General features: G+C 36.8%; 2 protein-coding genes across 14 annotated transcripts in view; both read right to left on the bottom strand.

Moving 5' to 3' along the window:
• Nucleotides 1-11,804, bottom strand: part of Tmod (tropomodulin) — a 45,213-nt gene extending 33,409 nt beyond the window's left edge. For 10 of the 11 annotated variants that reach the window (XR_011446693.1, XM_070293164.1, XM_070293189.1 and 7 more), the window contains exon 1: nucleotides 11,514-11,723. Coding sequence is in view for 10 of the 11 variants with exons in the window: in XM_070293164.1 (XP_070149265.1) it covers nucleotides 11,514-11,645 (132 nt within the window). In the remaining variant the exon portion in view is untranslated. Of the gene's footprint in view, nucleotides 1-11,513 lie in introns of all 11 variants that reach the window. The other variant, XM_070293244.1, reaches the window with a different exon arrangement.
• LOC138931942 (methylthioribose-1-phosphate isomerase) lies at nucleotides 11,718-14,921 on the bottom strand. Of its 3 annotated transcripts, none has more exons than XR_011446705.1 (6): nucleotides 14,412-14,740; nucleotides 13,788-14,026; nucleotides 13,492-13,706; nucleotides 13,201-13,409; nucleotides 12,662-13,053; nucleotides 11,718-12,049 (listed from the first exon to the last, which is right to left on the bottom strand). XR_011446705.1 is itself a non-coding variant. In XM_070293270.1 (6 exons), exons 2-6 carry the CDS (start codon nucleotides 14,547-14,549, stop codon nucleotides 12,793-12,795), a joined length of 1,062 nt encoding a protein of 353 aa, XP_070149371.1. In that variant the 5' UTR covers nucleotides 14,550-14,601; nucleotides 14,777-14,921; the 3' UTR covers nucleotides 12,449-12,792. The 3 variants fall into 3 exon arrangements, 2 of the variants coding, with proteins under 2 accessions (XP_070149371.1, XP_070149357.1); XM_070293270.1 differs by lacking the exon at nucleotides 11,718-12,049 and adding an exon at nucleotides 14,777-14,921 and having other exon boundaries at nucleotides 12,449-13,053; nucleotides 14,412-14,601; XM_070293256.1 differs by lacking the exon at nucleotides 11,718-12,049 and having other exon boundaries at nucleotides 12,449-13,053.
• Between the last annotated feature and the right edge of the window lie 1,434 nt (nucleotides 14,922-16,355).

Raw genomic sequence — 16,355 nt, 5'->3', positions numbered from 1 at the left:
ACAGGAATTGCGTAAAACTGATTGCGAAAGGCTTGCAAAGATCTCTCTCTCTCTCTCTCTCTCTCTGTCTTCCTCTCTCCGACGAACTGGCCAGTTCGCGAATTTCGCGGTATAAAATAACGGAAGCAATGTTTTTGCACAAAGGAGACAAACCGATGACGTCTCCTCGGCCGCCATAATTTTCGCCGTCGTATCCATGCAAATCCTTTTTGCTAAATCGCCCGGAATTTCTCTTTGGCAGCGTTTACGCGTAATGATATGCGCGGTTGTGCTGCATTCGACGCATAATTCAGTATTTAGCGCGAACATGCGTAAAATTGGACCTCTTGATGACATTCGTATGTTGGTCGAGTTATTTAAACACAAAAATGATAGATGCGAATATAATAAGCGACTATAACTGAAGGAATATATTCTGAATTACAAACGCGAAATAACTTGACGGTACGAAGCTATTTAATTTTATTTTATTATGATACCGAATTTTCTAGCTTGTTTAATTGATTAATTTATCTTTCTCACTTTTATGTGTTATAAAATCTATAAATTTATAGATATAAAGTAAATCTTTTCTATCCAGATGTAAAATAAAAAAATTAATTTCTTTTATTTTATATCAAAAACAAAATTGATATTATAATATGCAAAAATCTTAAATTTTAATTTTTTTGTGTTTATAATTAATTAATAAAAAATCCAAAATATCTGTATTAATTTATACTCTTTATATTATATACATATATACATATATACATATATATAAATGGAAATTATACTGTTTTTAATAAAATCTGAATTAATTAGAAATTAGATGATCAATAGCAATGATATGAGCTTTTTATTTCAACGTAAACTTATTTATAAAAATATCTGTTCTCTATATTGAATAGATGGCGGCAGCCATTTGTGAGCTTTCGCGCGAGCTTAGAAGCTGTTCGTGCGAAAACTCTTCCGGAAGAACCGTCAGATGGTGCAGAAGCTTGCCAAGCCTAGTACAAAGAAGACACTGTGCCCGATTTTACCCTCGGTCGTCGAGCTGCCAAAAAAGCTCTCGACCTGAGAAAGATTTGGGAAACGCTCATGTGCTTTGATAATGTAATAGCAAACTACCGCTGAATTAATAAAAGATATAATCGGTCAAGTTGCACGGTGGATAGCGTGTGTAATTTTTTTTTTTAAATAATTGTAAAAATTAAATCTCCAAGATTAGAAATGCAAGAGCTCAAGGATTTGTATGAAAAACATTCGAATATATAATAAAAAGTGAATATTTATAGATGCAAAATGTTATTCTAGTGTATTTAATAGAATGTATACTATTTAAATTCTAATACAATATTTTTCTATATCTTTTTTTTATGTTCCACATTCCCCATAGACAATATCTCGCGCAAAAGATGCATTAAGTCGGCAAAGATATTATTTAGATACCGTACGCTATGTTCGCGCACATTATGCAAATTTCTCTCGCATTTGGAGACCGTCGCCATGCGCAACACAAAAGTTAAATCGATCGATCTCATTTCAGAAAATAATTTATGCAAAGCGGGGATTAAACGTTTTCCTTTGACGCCGCGGGGATATCACCTGCGAGATTAAAGAGCTCATTTCGCACATCGATTGTCCGATGATCGTTCGTGCGAATTTTCAATATGCTCACCACATACGGATAACAATCGCAGGCGAAAACAAGCAATTCCGTTCGGGGAACGGTCTCCTTTTTGCGCCGGAAAAATCGAATTACCCTCCACACTGCTGCTATATATCCAATGTGAGCATAAAATGAGAGAATACAGGACGATTAAAAATTTATAGACCTACGTAGATCAAGTTTTAACGTTTTGTAAATTAACATTCTATTTTTCGATACATATATATTTATATATTTTTTGTTTGTTTAAGCACAGTCAAATTGTGCAAACTTTTTGATTGTCGTATATCCAAAGGTCGTTGTGCGTAATTAAAATTACGCAACATCTATCTGCCACTTCCATCAGAAAACCGCAATCGTGAATCGACACATTTACATTTCCGCGACAAGATGAAAACGGACAGAAATTATCGGCAAACTGGATGTGTTAAGTTATGAGCGACAAATCCGCGATTGCGACCGAAAAAGCCGCAGACCGAAAATACGACATTAAAGCGGAGAATTAACCGCGGGATGTGACACGTGCGATTGATCGGCTCATCTATTAACGTTAAAAATAAGCCTCCAATCTCGATAGTGTTTCTTTGTATGGATCTATAATTTTGGGATTCTCTTTTTTAGAAAGAAGTTTAGTTGCGATATAATTCAATATTTGTAAAGATTTTTCATTCCGGATTACAAACTAGAAAAAATATCGCTACATTAAAGAAGGTCTCGTATTTTAAAGCAGCACTCGTTGTCTGAATCCGACTCTTGAAGCATCGAATACACGAGAGAAAATTCAGGGAACTCAATGTTAATTATGGAATGTAATTAATTATTTTGAAGTAGACATCGAGCAAATAACAATCGGCGCGAGCATGTCGTTTGATACTACTAAGCGTGATGCGGTTGCGGCTCCGTGCCAAAGAGACGATAAAATTTTATTATCGGAGTAGAATAATACTCTTCCGCCTTGTCAAGCTTCATGCGAGACAACCATTTGCATTGTTATAATTGTGTTACCCTTTGTTCACAAACCTATTTGCGAGCACAATATTAAAAATCCAATCATCTGTTTAACGTCAAATTTCAAATTATTTCATTTTTAAATACACCAGTATAAAGAAAAATGTATGCCGAATAAAAATTTGTCAAAATGCAAAAAAAAAAAAAAAAAAATTTATAAAAAAAACGTTAAAAAAGTTAAAGATATCATTTAAAATATAAAATATTATAAATTTTGACAACAAAATGCTGTGTGTAAAGAATGTTGCTGTTCAGAACAGTTTTGCCAATAATACATATTTTTAAAAATTATCCTATATAAAAAAGTCCTCGTATAAAACTAATTTGATAAAATTATCGAGCAAAATCCATCGCGATCCGAATCCTGTTTTATATCCCGAAAGCGAGAGAAGAAACTTTCTATCGACGCAGCTGTTTCAAGTAGTGCGTTATTTTTAAGTCCGACCTACCGCTCCTTCCTTCGATGCCGGGCATCCTTACGTCAGCGACAACACGATGAGTCCGAATGTTTTCTCTTCCGTTATAACGGAAAAAATTGAATATCCTATGTGAGAACGCGGACCTTCCCCAATCGACCTTCGTTTCCGCCTTGCCCAATCATGGCCTGACCTTTTTCGTGTAGAACCGTAGTTCACCCCGTTGTCGACAGACCGGTTAACGCGCAAGATACAAAACCACATCCCCTTAAAAAATGCACGTTGTATGGGTTATAAATTACGGCAAACTTTACCGCTGATGATCGAACTAACATATCATTTCAATGGTAAACAAGAAAAATTATACTAGGATGAAAAAAATATTATTGGGACGCAAACGTTGCTTAATCGCAAACCTTTAAATAACCGTGAAAAGTTTACAAGCAGAAAATATATTTTTTCATTTCACATATGCGAGGGATATTTAGTCTCAAAGATGAATAAATCTATTTCTTAAATTTATTGAGATTATCCTTATCCCAGTGGAATTTAATATTTTTTTTGTCAGATTCTTGGCTTATTAAAATTTCTCCGTAAATCGTATAAATAATTGTTCAATATCGCAATGCAATACTTTGTGCATGAATAATGCAATGTCAACAAATTCTTTTATTTTATATTTTGATTGTCCATGAGAGTGGCATAGCAATGAGTTTGTTGACCTCAGCGAAGACAAAAATTCTCTCGGCCGATGATAACATATTGATTTCTCTTTCAATTTTCCCGTCTGTGGCAGGCCGATGCTTTGTCAAATGGAGTGGTTTGTCATTCCCAATTGAAGCACCGAACAGTGCAGCCGCGATAATAAAAAATGGCGAGCCACTTGGCTAATTACGCTTCAATTATGCTGTCTCGAGTTTCAATTATCGTGATCCCAAAGTGCAATTTCTTGCATACGAATCATTTCAATCAAGCCACCACCGTCGCCCGTGCTGTATAATCGTTCTTTGTGTAGGTGTATAAAATTTTTCTGCTACACTTTTAACGATGTTTTAAATTTTTAATTCTGTTATTATATATTTATTTTATTGTATTCTCAAACTATTATTAAAAAAAAAAAAAAAAAAAAAAAAAAAAAAAAAAAAAAAAAAAAAAAACAAATATCAGAAATAATATTATAATATTATATTAATAATATTTATTTTGTCGATTAATTAATAATTGACTATGTCAAAGCAAAATTAGAATATTTAATAATGATTCATTTAAATTGAAACGTCTTCCTTTCAGAATTAATTTTCAAATTTTCGATGAACGATTGGCGACGCGACGCGCCCCGAGAAGTTTGACACTCTAAGGATAAAGGTTCACGAGCGGCTGGAGCTCACCCAAAGCTCGTCCGAAATCGTGCCACCGACAAAGCCGCGATGGGATTAATCGGACGGGCGTGAAAAATGGGCAGTAAAGGGTCAGGCGCCGTTTACGGTGGTCCGAGGACAGGCGACGGCTAGAATTCGATCTATTTCGAGATCGGAACGACCGACGATGACGACGACGAGAGCAGCCCATCGGCACCGATGGTGCCTGGTGCCTCGACTAATTGAAACGCCGGGAGGCATCGACCAGAAAGCGAAACGGCCAACACGCGTACCGGCTGTTCGTTCTATACATTTTCGCTGCCGTTGCGATGAAATTTCCTCCGTGTTCTGGATGCGCGTGTAATTTGCGCGCGATCTCTTAGTTCTCCCGATCAACGACGCGAAATCGACGTCCGACGTCGCCGAGAAGCCAGACACCGTCCATCTTCGTCGACGTCTCGTTTGCCAGAAAATGTCCGACAAACCCGATGCCTCGTAGAATATTGTCGCGGGTGTGACAGCACGATTGCCAAACGTCTGTTTGAGCGATTGAAAGGAACATATTACCGTAATAGTGATACGGTAATATAATAATCGATGAGCTAAGAGCATCGATATTTATAAAACTTAATGTTCGAGGACATCAGGGATATTAAAAGCTTCGAAGGTAAAAAGGTACAAAAGAATTTACAACTTTAAAGAGAGATAAGTATCTATTAACGATTCAAAATAATCTTAGGATACTTAGAATCGTAAAATTGACGAAATTAATAAGAGGTAAAATTTCAAGATTGCATATTGTAACTTTTACATGAATAAGATTTAGCTGGGTTAAAGTTTCGTGTAACACGACAAAATATATAGAGACATCGTGTTTTAATGAATACGGGTATTCACGAGCACCGAATGCGAGTGAAGCGTGTTAATTCGATTCTTGGCGTTAGCGTTACGACGTGTCGCACGTTATATCAAGGCTTTAGATAGGACAGTATAGTAAAACTCTGAATATGCTATTCGCATGTATCCGTTTAACGTGCAATGGATTGTAACGAAGTCTGCCAAGTAACCGACACTTCATTCAGAATTACTCTCCTTTATACGACGAGTTCAACGAATTCACCCTTTTGATGGAGGATTCTATGAAAGCCTACTGGAATTTACTTAAATATTGGAGCTTGTACAGGATTAAAAAAAGAGATAAATCGCGAAAGAACACACACAGTTTCGATCGTGGAAAAGCTTTCCAAGAGCTTGCAGGAGATACGATAATTCCTCGCGGCTCGAAAAATTCCGCGTGGGGCAGTAAAATTTCGCGAATGCATTTTGGGCGAATGTGAATCGAAAGAGCGCAATTTTTAAAAATATTCACGTTATAAAGCGTAAACCCGATTTATGGCATCAGCCATATACTGCACATATACGCGCCCGCTCACCGGTAACTCTGACGTCGTTCGCCAAATGTGCCGTGGCCCTACGTCATCGTCGGTTTATTTATAAACTGCGACGAGGTTGCAGATTCGACAGTTTCGACCTGTTGCATCCGGAACCGAAATCGCGCGTCGATATTTACATGAGTGCGTCGCTTGAAATTTAAGTGCAACGTCGAAAGCCCGCGGCCGTCAGCCCGACGACGACGCGTCGTCGACCGAGTGAAATATTTTCGGAAGCACTCGCCGCCAGTTGCAAACGCGAGAAAACGAGGTGTCAGCTGCATCGTACATCAGATACGAACTCTCGATAAATAGAATCTGGCGGCCAATGGAGACAAACATTCGGCTGGACATTTCGCATTTATAGCACCTACGATCTATAAACCGATACGTGACGATGGCGTATCGAATTTCTCTTCCACGCGCATTATCATATCGATAATTCCGTTCGTGACAATCTTCGTTAAAACGCATCGAAAGACATTCGACGTTTCGCTGGAAAGGCGAGAATCCGTTGGGCCGATAGCGCGGATGCTTGGCATTTTATCGGCGTTAATTGCGGACCGTAATGTCGTCACCTACGGCCTCACCTAGACGCAAGGTCGGATAACCCGAGGCAAGGAGGAATTTTTGTCAGGTCATTCTGCACGTGCCAAGAGTGTTTAAAGTTACACGACGTTTTCTCAGGTTCACCCTAATCTATCTCCACCGTCGAATAATGTTATAAAATAATTGCATGGCTCTTTTATAAAAATTTCAATCCTGTCCGGAACGTTTTAATTATATATGTAATTCTAATGTTTCAATAAATATTAATTGTGATGCAAGAGAGAGAAATCGGAAATAATTAAATATATCATTTCTCAGATGCAAAAATCTCAAATTTGTTTCCAGAACTATTACAGAATAGCGTACTACAAGATAGTGAGCGACAACTATAGAATATCAAGATAGTGCTACAGAATAGCATTTCGCTATTTCGTTTTAATCTTTAACAAGTGATTCAGGCATTCAGCACATTTGCATTTTTCGTATGTTTTAGCGAAATACACTTTTTCCTTTTATTAACTAAAATCATAATCTTAGCATGTAATCTCTTATGATTTTCCGCTTCGCAAATAGCGCAGTTGCAGTATCGCGTGCGTGAACAATGCTCATCGCGATTAACCGTCTCGCTTCCATTTACACCTGCAGTCGCGATTGCCGGAGACCTTTAACAATAGCGGCACGAGTATACGAGTGAGCGAAGTCGCTCGCGTATTTGTAGCGGAAGAGAATAGTAACGGGCTGCGCCTGTAACTGTGAATGTCGGGTTCACAACCCCCCCCCCCCCGTGAATGATATTCAACAGGTTTCCCGTAGTAATCTGCAACGATAGGGCGGGAGTTCGGGATACAATGGGATACCGAGCAAAGTCGTGTTTCATTATCGGCGGGCGAGCACATTCCCGATAACGGCAAAGATGTTATAGCGCGTGCATCCTCGCTCTCCCATAAATCATTAAGCATTAAATGTCAACGTTGCTAATCCGACAACTTATTTCTTGAATTTTTCTCGACGTTTCGCACGCGATGAATCCTTTCCTTTCCTAGCGATTTTAAACGCAGCGTCAGGTATATAATAACGAGACTTATGTATGGTAATTGAACGCGTAAAATATATTCTAAAATTAATTCTTTTATTTTAGCTTCTAATTGTTATTTATCGCACTATATCTCCGACATAGAGAAAAGGAATTATATTTTTTTTTCAAGTTACAAACTCCTATTGGTTTCGCGTCAAATGCGTTTTTACCGAAAGAATGACGACGTGTCAAAGTCTAGCGGAGATATTCTTGGAAACGCGGCGGATATTCTTATTCTTTTTCCTATGAAATATGGCAGATAGAAAGCTCATTCGGATCAGGTGGAGCTGCAACTCGAAAATAATTCAACAGCTGCCAGTACTGGTATCGTCGGCCGGGTGAGTAATTACGATGATTAATTGGACGTCAGGAAGAGGGTGAGTAATTTGTGGGATAAATTCGCGGACGAAAACAGGTCGTCGAGTTTATAGGCGACTCGTATTTTCACCTTCTCGCCGTACGACTTTTCTTTCTTTCATTTCTTCTATATCAAACCGTTTCCTTTCATTGGCCGTTTGTGAATAAAACATAAATTTCGCGTTTGACGAGAGTTTGAAAATATCTGTCATTTTGATTAGAATCTCTCTATGCTTCTCGTCCTGAATTTTAATGACGCATTCTTTAGTGCTATTTGAAATCAATTATTCTCTAAATCGACTAATTAAAAAGACTCAATCGTGATTCCGAAATCTAAAGGATTAATGATTTAAAAAAACCATTCGTACAAAGATAATAATTTTAGATATTACGGTATAAATACCAAATAAATATTTCTGTCTTTAAAGAAATTATCGTTCGGATAGACTTCGGTTCTCCGAATGTTAATTGCAGTGACAAACGTTTCCAAACTTCGACGCCGTGCTCGTGGCACTTAACTGATTTCCATTCCGTTTAAGGCCCCCTCCCGAATGATTCGCCGACGTTTCTCTACATTATGCACAACAGCTGCCCCAGAGAAACTCGTCTAACTCGTCTTATTGGTTCACTTTTCGTTTGCTTTCAGCCAGCCGGTTAAAATGTCTCGAATTTCTACATATAATATCGTCGTTGAAACGATTTACGACGAGTGAAACGCCGCTGCCAGTCTTTTACCCCATTAAACGTTAGCGTCAAGTAATCATGCCTCGAACGCGCATACGTTCGTTAAATTTGTTTGCTGCAAAGTTTGACATCTTGTCCAGTTAATTTCGCGAACGTCCAGTTGCGTTTCCGCGCGTTTCGTCCACGGCGAGCTGAATTTACCTGACCATCACTTTATATCATACGCGCTTATTCAGCTAACAATAAGTATTCCAGCAATTACTTTCAACAGATGCCGGAAACCGATAATGTTTTCATAACGTAAATCGTTTTTTCACGTATTTATAAAGTCACACGTCAAAACGACACAGAGATTCGGCGCCTCGTCATCCGTGACTTAAAACTTAAAAAGTAGCGGCATCGATATTCAAATCCGATCGTTTGTTCATTAAAATCGTTGCTCTCGCCGTTTCCGCAGACTTTGCAGGATAGAACGATCGAGCAGTTGCGTTGACGTACTTTTAAAATAGCATCAAGGTTGAGACGAGACTTCGGCTATCGTCCGTTCCGCCAACGATCATCGAAGAATCGTACATAATTCGCGGGAGATTATTGCTAGATCGCCTTGGCCGCGTAACTGAGTCTGGAAATATGCACGGAATCCAAGATTTTTCAAAAATCTCGCATAAACTAAGCATTTAATATCGAGATAACATTATCCGCGCTGAAAAATATATAATTCCAATATTTTACGCGTGCGAAATATCTTTTTACGAATAATGTATCGTCTATGCAACTCTATGCACGCGCGATACATATGTTTTATACTGTTTATGAATATTAATTATTTCTACAAATTTTTGATATGGCGAATCGCGTAGACGAAATGCACAGTTGGCAGGATACGCACTAATTCAAAATTAGCTACGCGGATTAAATTTCTATGCTCGTGTTGCAACAGGGTGTTCGGAAAGCGAGCATCTTCATCAAGCACTGGAGGAAACAGATCGTCGCTTTCACGAAAGCAGATCGCCAGTGAAATTTATGCTGTCACGTGCCATCCACGACAAAGTGGACTGCAATTTAGACACTCCGCTTTAACGAAGCGCCGTTTCTCGTTTAAATGTAGTATCGTGGTAGCAGCTTTGTGATTGCTAATTGCATTACAAGCGGAAAACGAGACCAAGTTTACGACGCGATCATGTTCGTTCGATGACTCTACGGAATCTCTCTTCCATCGTGCTCTCTTCTCGCGATTTCTTTCAGTTAAAACCATTTCTACGGCTAATTTCTTCGCGATTATTGTTCGCACAGATGCTTTCTCTCCTTATTCTTATTGAGAAAATCTCGATCTGTTCAATACCAATGCGCTCATAATTTATATTTAACGAGTCTTTTAGTTAATTTGACGTAACAGCGTTGAAGTGACATTCGAGCTTAAGCCAAGAATTTTGCAATTTTCATTGGTATATAAATAGTTTGCGGCTGCATTTGTATTTTGATGCTTTAAATCTATTTTTCAACAATTATCTCGATATTGTTTTTACCAATATTACAAAATTATTCTTTCTATACATATATGTATATCTTTTTCCGAAAATAATATGACATTGATTTTCTGAGATTTCTTAATATTGATATAAATAATTCCAATCTATTAATATTTATTTCTGTCAGTTTAAATAAATGCTTTAAGACAAGCTGACAAAATTGACACTCTAGTAAACTAAAATTATTTATAGTACATTAAAAGTCTCAATGAATATCAATGTCTCATATTATTTATGAAGAAAAGCTACGTTATATCAATCTTTAATTTTTGATACAGAATGTTCGTAATATTAATTTTGAGATTCCTCTTTTTTTCTGATTGAAATAACAATTTTTCAGGGTTGATTTACGAAATCGCGTGACACGCGTAAAACAGGAAGACGTGAACGCGAATGTATTGTTCATCGGAAGTTCCGATCGCAAACGGCAGTCGTCAGCCGCTCGTTTATGTATCGCTCGTCGTTTCTGCGTTCGAAGAGAGTTCGTTGCCAATTCTAAAATCGTCATCCTGACAATGACGTAGGATCGCGACCGTTTGTTGTTCGAGGGATCAGCGGATCCTCTCTTTCAACGAGCGACAAATACAAGTTCGTCCGCAATGCAAGATCGTGGAAAAAGCTTTCCGACTTTCAAGCTTCGCGTTAAAATTGAACTAAATAATTCAGTATATCAATGAATCACACCACGGTCGACATGGAATGATAAATAAACGATAGTTGATCGTTGAATGATAGTTAATCAAATATTTGGCAAATTATATATGCAGCAACTTTCACGCTTCCGCTCGACGAATTTTGCTACAACTGTATCGTACACTTGCGTTGGATATACGTAATAATAAACACATACGAAACAATTTATTAATGTACGCGATCTTGTGGACAATCTATTGTCTGCAGTATAATCGAATGATACTAATAATATCCAGAGCATATAGAGCTCCAAAATAAATTACAATCAATATCGCGGAGAGAGATAATATATGTATATATACATTAGCGTGCTCTTCTCTCATTTTCTCTCGTATCTATTTATAAAAACCACATTTTTCAGAACTCATTGATATATGAAATATGTTTTAATTTCTTTGAGATTCTAGCGTTTGAATCTCAGCTATCAGATTCGGAGATTCTTCGCTAAAATTTTTTGGCTTTAAATATCAGTCTTAAGATAAAAATATATATTTCACTGAATCTTAGAGCTCGGAGAAATTTTTGTTATATAAAATCTTAACTTTTATTAATTTTTATTTGATTGCAAGAAATAAAACAATTTGCGTTTTCGCTTGCTGATATCATCGCTCTTACACATATTATCTCCCTAAAATCTCCCCGCTATACAATCATCCGACGCGTAGCAGCGACATAAACGCCCACACTACGGCGCCGGCAGTTACCTCGACAGTTACGGTGATTGCGAACATCAACATGTATGTAATTGTCGTTGACAACTTACCTCCTGGATCTTATAGCTGGTGCGGATAGTTTTGCGTCTAGTGGTGCTAATTTCGTATGTCTCTTCAACGGTGGGCGCCTCAGCATCGTTATTGCCGTCATCAGTCCTTATCAGCGCGTCCGTTTCGTCCATCCTGACGTTCTCCGTATCCACTTCCAAATTGAAAAACGTGCTTCCAATCTCGAAGAGGTCTCGCTGCGAACGGCTATGGGAGGCAGCGACAAACACCACGGTTTGTCTACTACACGACCACCAGCCGCGTTCCGATTTTGGCGTACGGCGAAAAACTTTTACAGCGCGTCGGAACTATTCCGGGCGTCCAAGTTCCGCGCGAAACGACGAGACTGACGGTACTAAAGCACCGCGCCGGTACAGAAACCCCGCGATGCGAACAGTATCCCGCTGCACCTCTTTTGATGGCGAAAATAGAACCTCGTGTTCTCCCGCAGGAACACGAATCGACGATGCTTGTTGGTATCATAGATTACAGATAGTTTCGTGCAGGCTAGAGCGTATATCATGCGTTAGTGCGCAAACTGCAAATCAAATATAAACATAATTATATATATATATATATGATAAAAAGTAGACACTTTTTCATATTTAAGGAATATTGCGAAGTAAATTGATTTGTGTTACTTCGAGAATCATGATAGAATTTCCAAGGATTATATCGGGAAGGATTCAAATATTTCCAAGGATATAACAAGATTCGGAATGTGATAATACAAATATATGATAATTCACAGAATAAGGAATTTAGAACCGAGGAATAATTTTGAATGTTACGATATTTTATAGCAATCGTAATCCACAATGATAAGCGATACGCATTTCAAATGTTATATAAAAATATATAATCATTTTTTTTTATTTATTCAATATAAATCTCTTAGCGCACATGGCATAACAATATATCATAGTATTACAATAATAATTATCCTTAGAAATTCAACCAATGCATTGTACAAAATTATCAAATTTCAGTAAATACTGAAATCGTGTCTATAAAATATTACAACAGTTTTTCAATTTTATAATCACCCTTGAATTATGATTTTAATTTAACCATTTAAATGCAGTCAATAATTAATTTCCCTGAGTTCTTATATCATACATCTTTTCTTCTACAATGGCACAGTACTTACGGAATTAAATTAAACAGTCTTGCATCTTGATATTTATAATTGGTATATACACATAAATGCATCCGTAACTGCATATATTTTCTATTAAATAATAAATTTTTTATTTGTGCATCCACTCGTATCCTTTTTTACTATTTAAGTAGCTCATGCGGCTTAAAAACACCAGTTTCCGTAATTATCGCGGTAATTAAACTTGCTGGTGTCACATCAAACGCTGGATTCCAACATTTTATTCCTTCCGCTGCGATTCTCTTCTCGTTCATGTGAGTTATTTCTTTTTCGGGTCGCTCCTCGATGATTATGCCACGACCGTTAGGAATATCTATGTCTATGGATGTCCTTGGTGCAGCCACGTAGAAAGGAACATTGTGATATTTGGCGAGTATCGCAATCTGTAATCAGAACAAATAAGCTATGTAAGTGTTTGTTATTATATTATTCATACAAGATGAATGGCCTATTTTTTAATCAATATCTATAAATAATCTATATTTATATCATTATCTCTATCTATAACATTTAAAGATTAAGACATTTACCTGATAAGTCCCAATTTTGTTGCCGGTGTCGCCATTGGCGGCGATCCTATCCGCACCCACGACAACCGCTGTGATCTGTTTCGTTTTCAATACCGCGGCGACCATGTCGTCGCAAATCAAAGTCGCCGGTATCTTCTCATGCACCAATTCGTAAGCAGTCAGACGAGCACCTTGGTTGTACGGTCTAGTCTCGGTGCAATAAACGTGCTCTGAAAAGATAGATAACAGTTGAGAATTATAATTTAATTATCGGACCAAGATAATGTTTTCGAGAAAACAAGCTATATTTACCAAGCTGTCCCGATGCGTGAAGAGATCTGATAACGCCTAAAGCTGTGCCGTATCCCGCGGTAGCGAGACTTCCGGTATTACAGTGTGTGAGGATCCTGACAGAACCATCTTCAGGTATACCAGTAAAATGTATAATCTCCGTCGCACCAAAATCTCCAATTGCTTTATTGGCTTCCACATCGTTGTTCAACATCTCCTCTATATTGTGTATCATTCTACGCAATACAATTTAAAGATTAAATATAAATCATACTGTTTAGATGTTTCTCCAAGAATATAAAGCCATAAAAATATACCTGTGTTTCATATAAGATAGATCATATATATTGTGATCGCGAACATATTTTACTAACTTTATAAACTTCTCAGCTGCTATTTGCATATTCACAGCAGTGGGACGTGCTGTTATAAGATAATTCAATTTATTCTCCATATCCTGACAAAAAGTTTCCTTGTCTTTGTATCCTGGATGGTGAAAAATCTCGGATGCCAAACTGAGACAGCCTACAATAGCTATGGCTGGTGCACCTCGTACCTATGTACATTACAAGTGTTAAAAATACAATATAAATAATTATATAAACATATATATTTCTTGTGTTAAACATTTTAAATATACTGATTTTAAATATACTGTGAATATGTACTCTCAATTATATTTATGTAATTTATGCAAATAACTATACAAATATGTGAGATATAATTTTTGTTTATTATCAAGCACTTTGAAACAAAGTATAAGATTGTTAAATATTGAAATAAATTAAGGGAAAATATATTAACAAAAAAGGTATATATCGATTATAATCAATGAAAAAAATATATAGCAGCATAATATTTTATTATATTTTATATCAATATTAGATCATTATCCTGACAAACATCATAAACTGCATCTTGAAAAACATTCTCAAACCTACCTGCATTTTGTTGATGACATCCCAACCATCCTCAACATTTTTGACTTGAATATAGTGGGTGGCCCATGGCAATTGCTTTTGATCCAGAATTTCCAACTTGCCCTCCTTGCCATCCCATTTTATCGCCTCCAGTGACATCGCAACCCAATGATTGTAACTCTTTCTTGTTCCGTGACACGTTACGGTACAACTAAATAGCAATCTTCGATTTATTATATGAAGGAGCCACTAGAAGAACCAGATTTGATCGGGACGGAGTAAAACAGAGTAAAATTGTTGGAATAATCGGATTCTGAAGGCGCGAAAAGCACGTATGTCAATGATGCGTCATCTGGCGAACGAGATCATAATTAAATCTTCCCTACCTTCTTACTTCATTTGGAGTTGGTTCGGAAATCCTACTCGTGAGGAGAGTAACATTTAATCGACCAATCAGAACAAGAAATCTTTGCTCCTGATTGGTCGATTAAATGTTACTTTACTCTACAGGTAGGATTTTCGAACGCGTCCTTGTTCTCTTCACGCACTCCGAAAAACATGTGACGTAACCAAGTGAGTGTGTTGCGTAATATTACTAATCGGCTGATAACAACGAAAAGTGGTTCGTCCGCTCATCATCTCATTTGTCTTAAACCTATATGACAGTTCGAAATAGTAAAGTTAATTGAATATGTCCTAGAATTAAAGATATTTCAGGAAACATTTTATTTAAGGAAAATATAAATAAATTTTTAAACGAAAGTACTTAATGTTTGTTAAGTAAATTTTTTCTGATGAAAATGCAATAATTAATAGTTAACCATTTATTTAAAAACTTGATTCTTTTATAATGACAAAATTATTATAGATATAGATAGGATATAGATTATATAGAATTCACATAAATTTTATTTCTTTAAATGTAAATGTATATACACGAAATATTTAACAAAGAAAAATATATTTCAACAATACAATAATTTTAATATACATAGGATCATGATATGTAGTTAATCAAAAATTGATTAACCATGATTTTATATAGATATTAAAAATAATCTATAATTTTTCATTTAACTGTATTATTCGTTTGGAGATTTCTTTCTCTTTAGAAATCAATCTACTGTTTAAAGAGTGCATATTTACTTTAAAAATTTGCATAATTTTAAAGACCTCAATGACTTCATTTCTCACAGAAATCGATAGATACAGTTTCAGAGATGAAAATAGTTTTTATATCACGTGTTATCGACTTTAGATTATTTACGATAATCCAGAACCGAACGGTCCTTAAGTTCGTTTTGAAACTGGGACGCGCGCGGATCGCGCGAAACGTTCGCCCATTTATTTTCGCTATTATTTTCTTGAAATTGCAAATTCACGGGTAACGTGCGGTATTTCCGCTTGGCTCCCGTCGATCGTTTCACTTCCGAGTCAGGTGCGTCGTAAAGTCTGGCAAAGATACCGAGGAGGAGAAAGAAGATAAAGAAGACGCAGCAAGCACGGTGCGCGAAAATGCTACATGCTCGAGAAAGGGTGCACGTATTTCTCAACTAGATGAAACGAGATACGTTTGTCCCCGTTCTTCTGTGTTCTGTCGAATAGTTTCATCGATTTTCTTGTCACCCTGTATATATATAAATAATATATATATTTATTGACTCAGACTCCTTTGAACGATCGCACCGGCGAAACGTCAAAATTATCCATAATCAAACAATACCCGCGCTTTAAAGCGTCCCCGTCGTCATATCGAGACGACGAAGTTCGATTCACGGTCTCTTTGTGCGGCTCTGCAAAAACGAACGGATTAATAAGAATTGACAGAAGTATTCCGCGATATTAATCTCATAATCTTTCGACTCTGGGAATAGTTCGAAAATGTTCAAATTTACCTTCCTGTCGCTTCCGTTGATCTTATATTATTTATTTTGCGGAGACCAAAGAGATTCTTTAATTAATTCA

The sequence above is a fragment of the Polyergus mexicanus genome, unplaced genomic scaffold, assembly GCF_030449975.1.
Source record: "Polyergus mexicanus isolate NDT 795.1 unplaced genomic scaffold, iyPolMexi1.0 SCAF_1, whole genome shotgun sequence".
Classification (NCBI taxonomy): domain Eukaryota; kingdom Metazoa; phylum Arthropoda; class Insecta; order Hymenoptera; family Formicidae; genus Polyergus; species Polyergus mexicanus.
This window is presented reverse-complemented; position numbering and strand designations above follow the sequence as displayed.

Excerpts from the sequence above, each read along its gene's own strand:
- LOC138931942 (XM_070293270.1), bottom strand. The coding sequence starts at position 14,549 with ATGTCACTGGAGGCGATAAAATGGGATGGCAAGGAGGGCAAGTTGGAA. Across the intron at positions 13,707-13,787 it reads CTATCTTATATGAAACACAG|AATGATACACAATATAGAGG; the intron begins GTATATTTTTAT and ends TGTATTGCGTAG. Across the intron at positions 13,410-13,491 it reads TCACGCATCGGGACAGCTTG|AGCACGTTTATTGCACCGAG; the intron begins GTAAATATAGCT and ends CTATCTTTTCAG.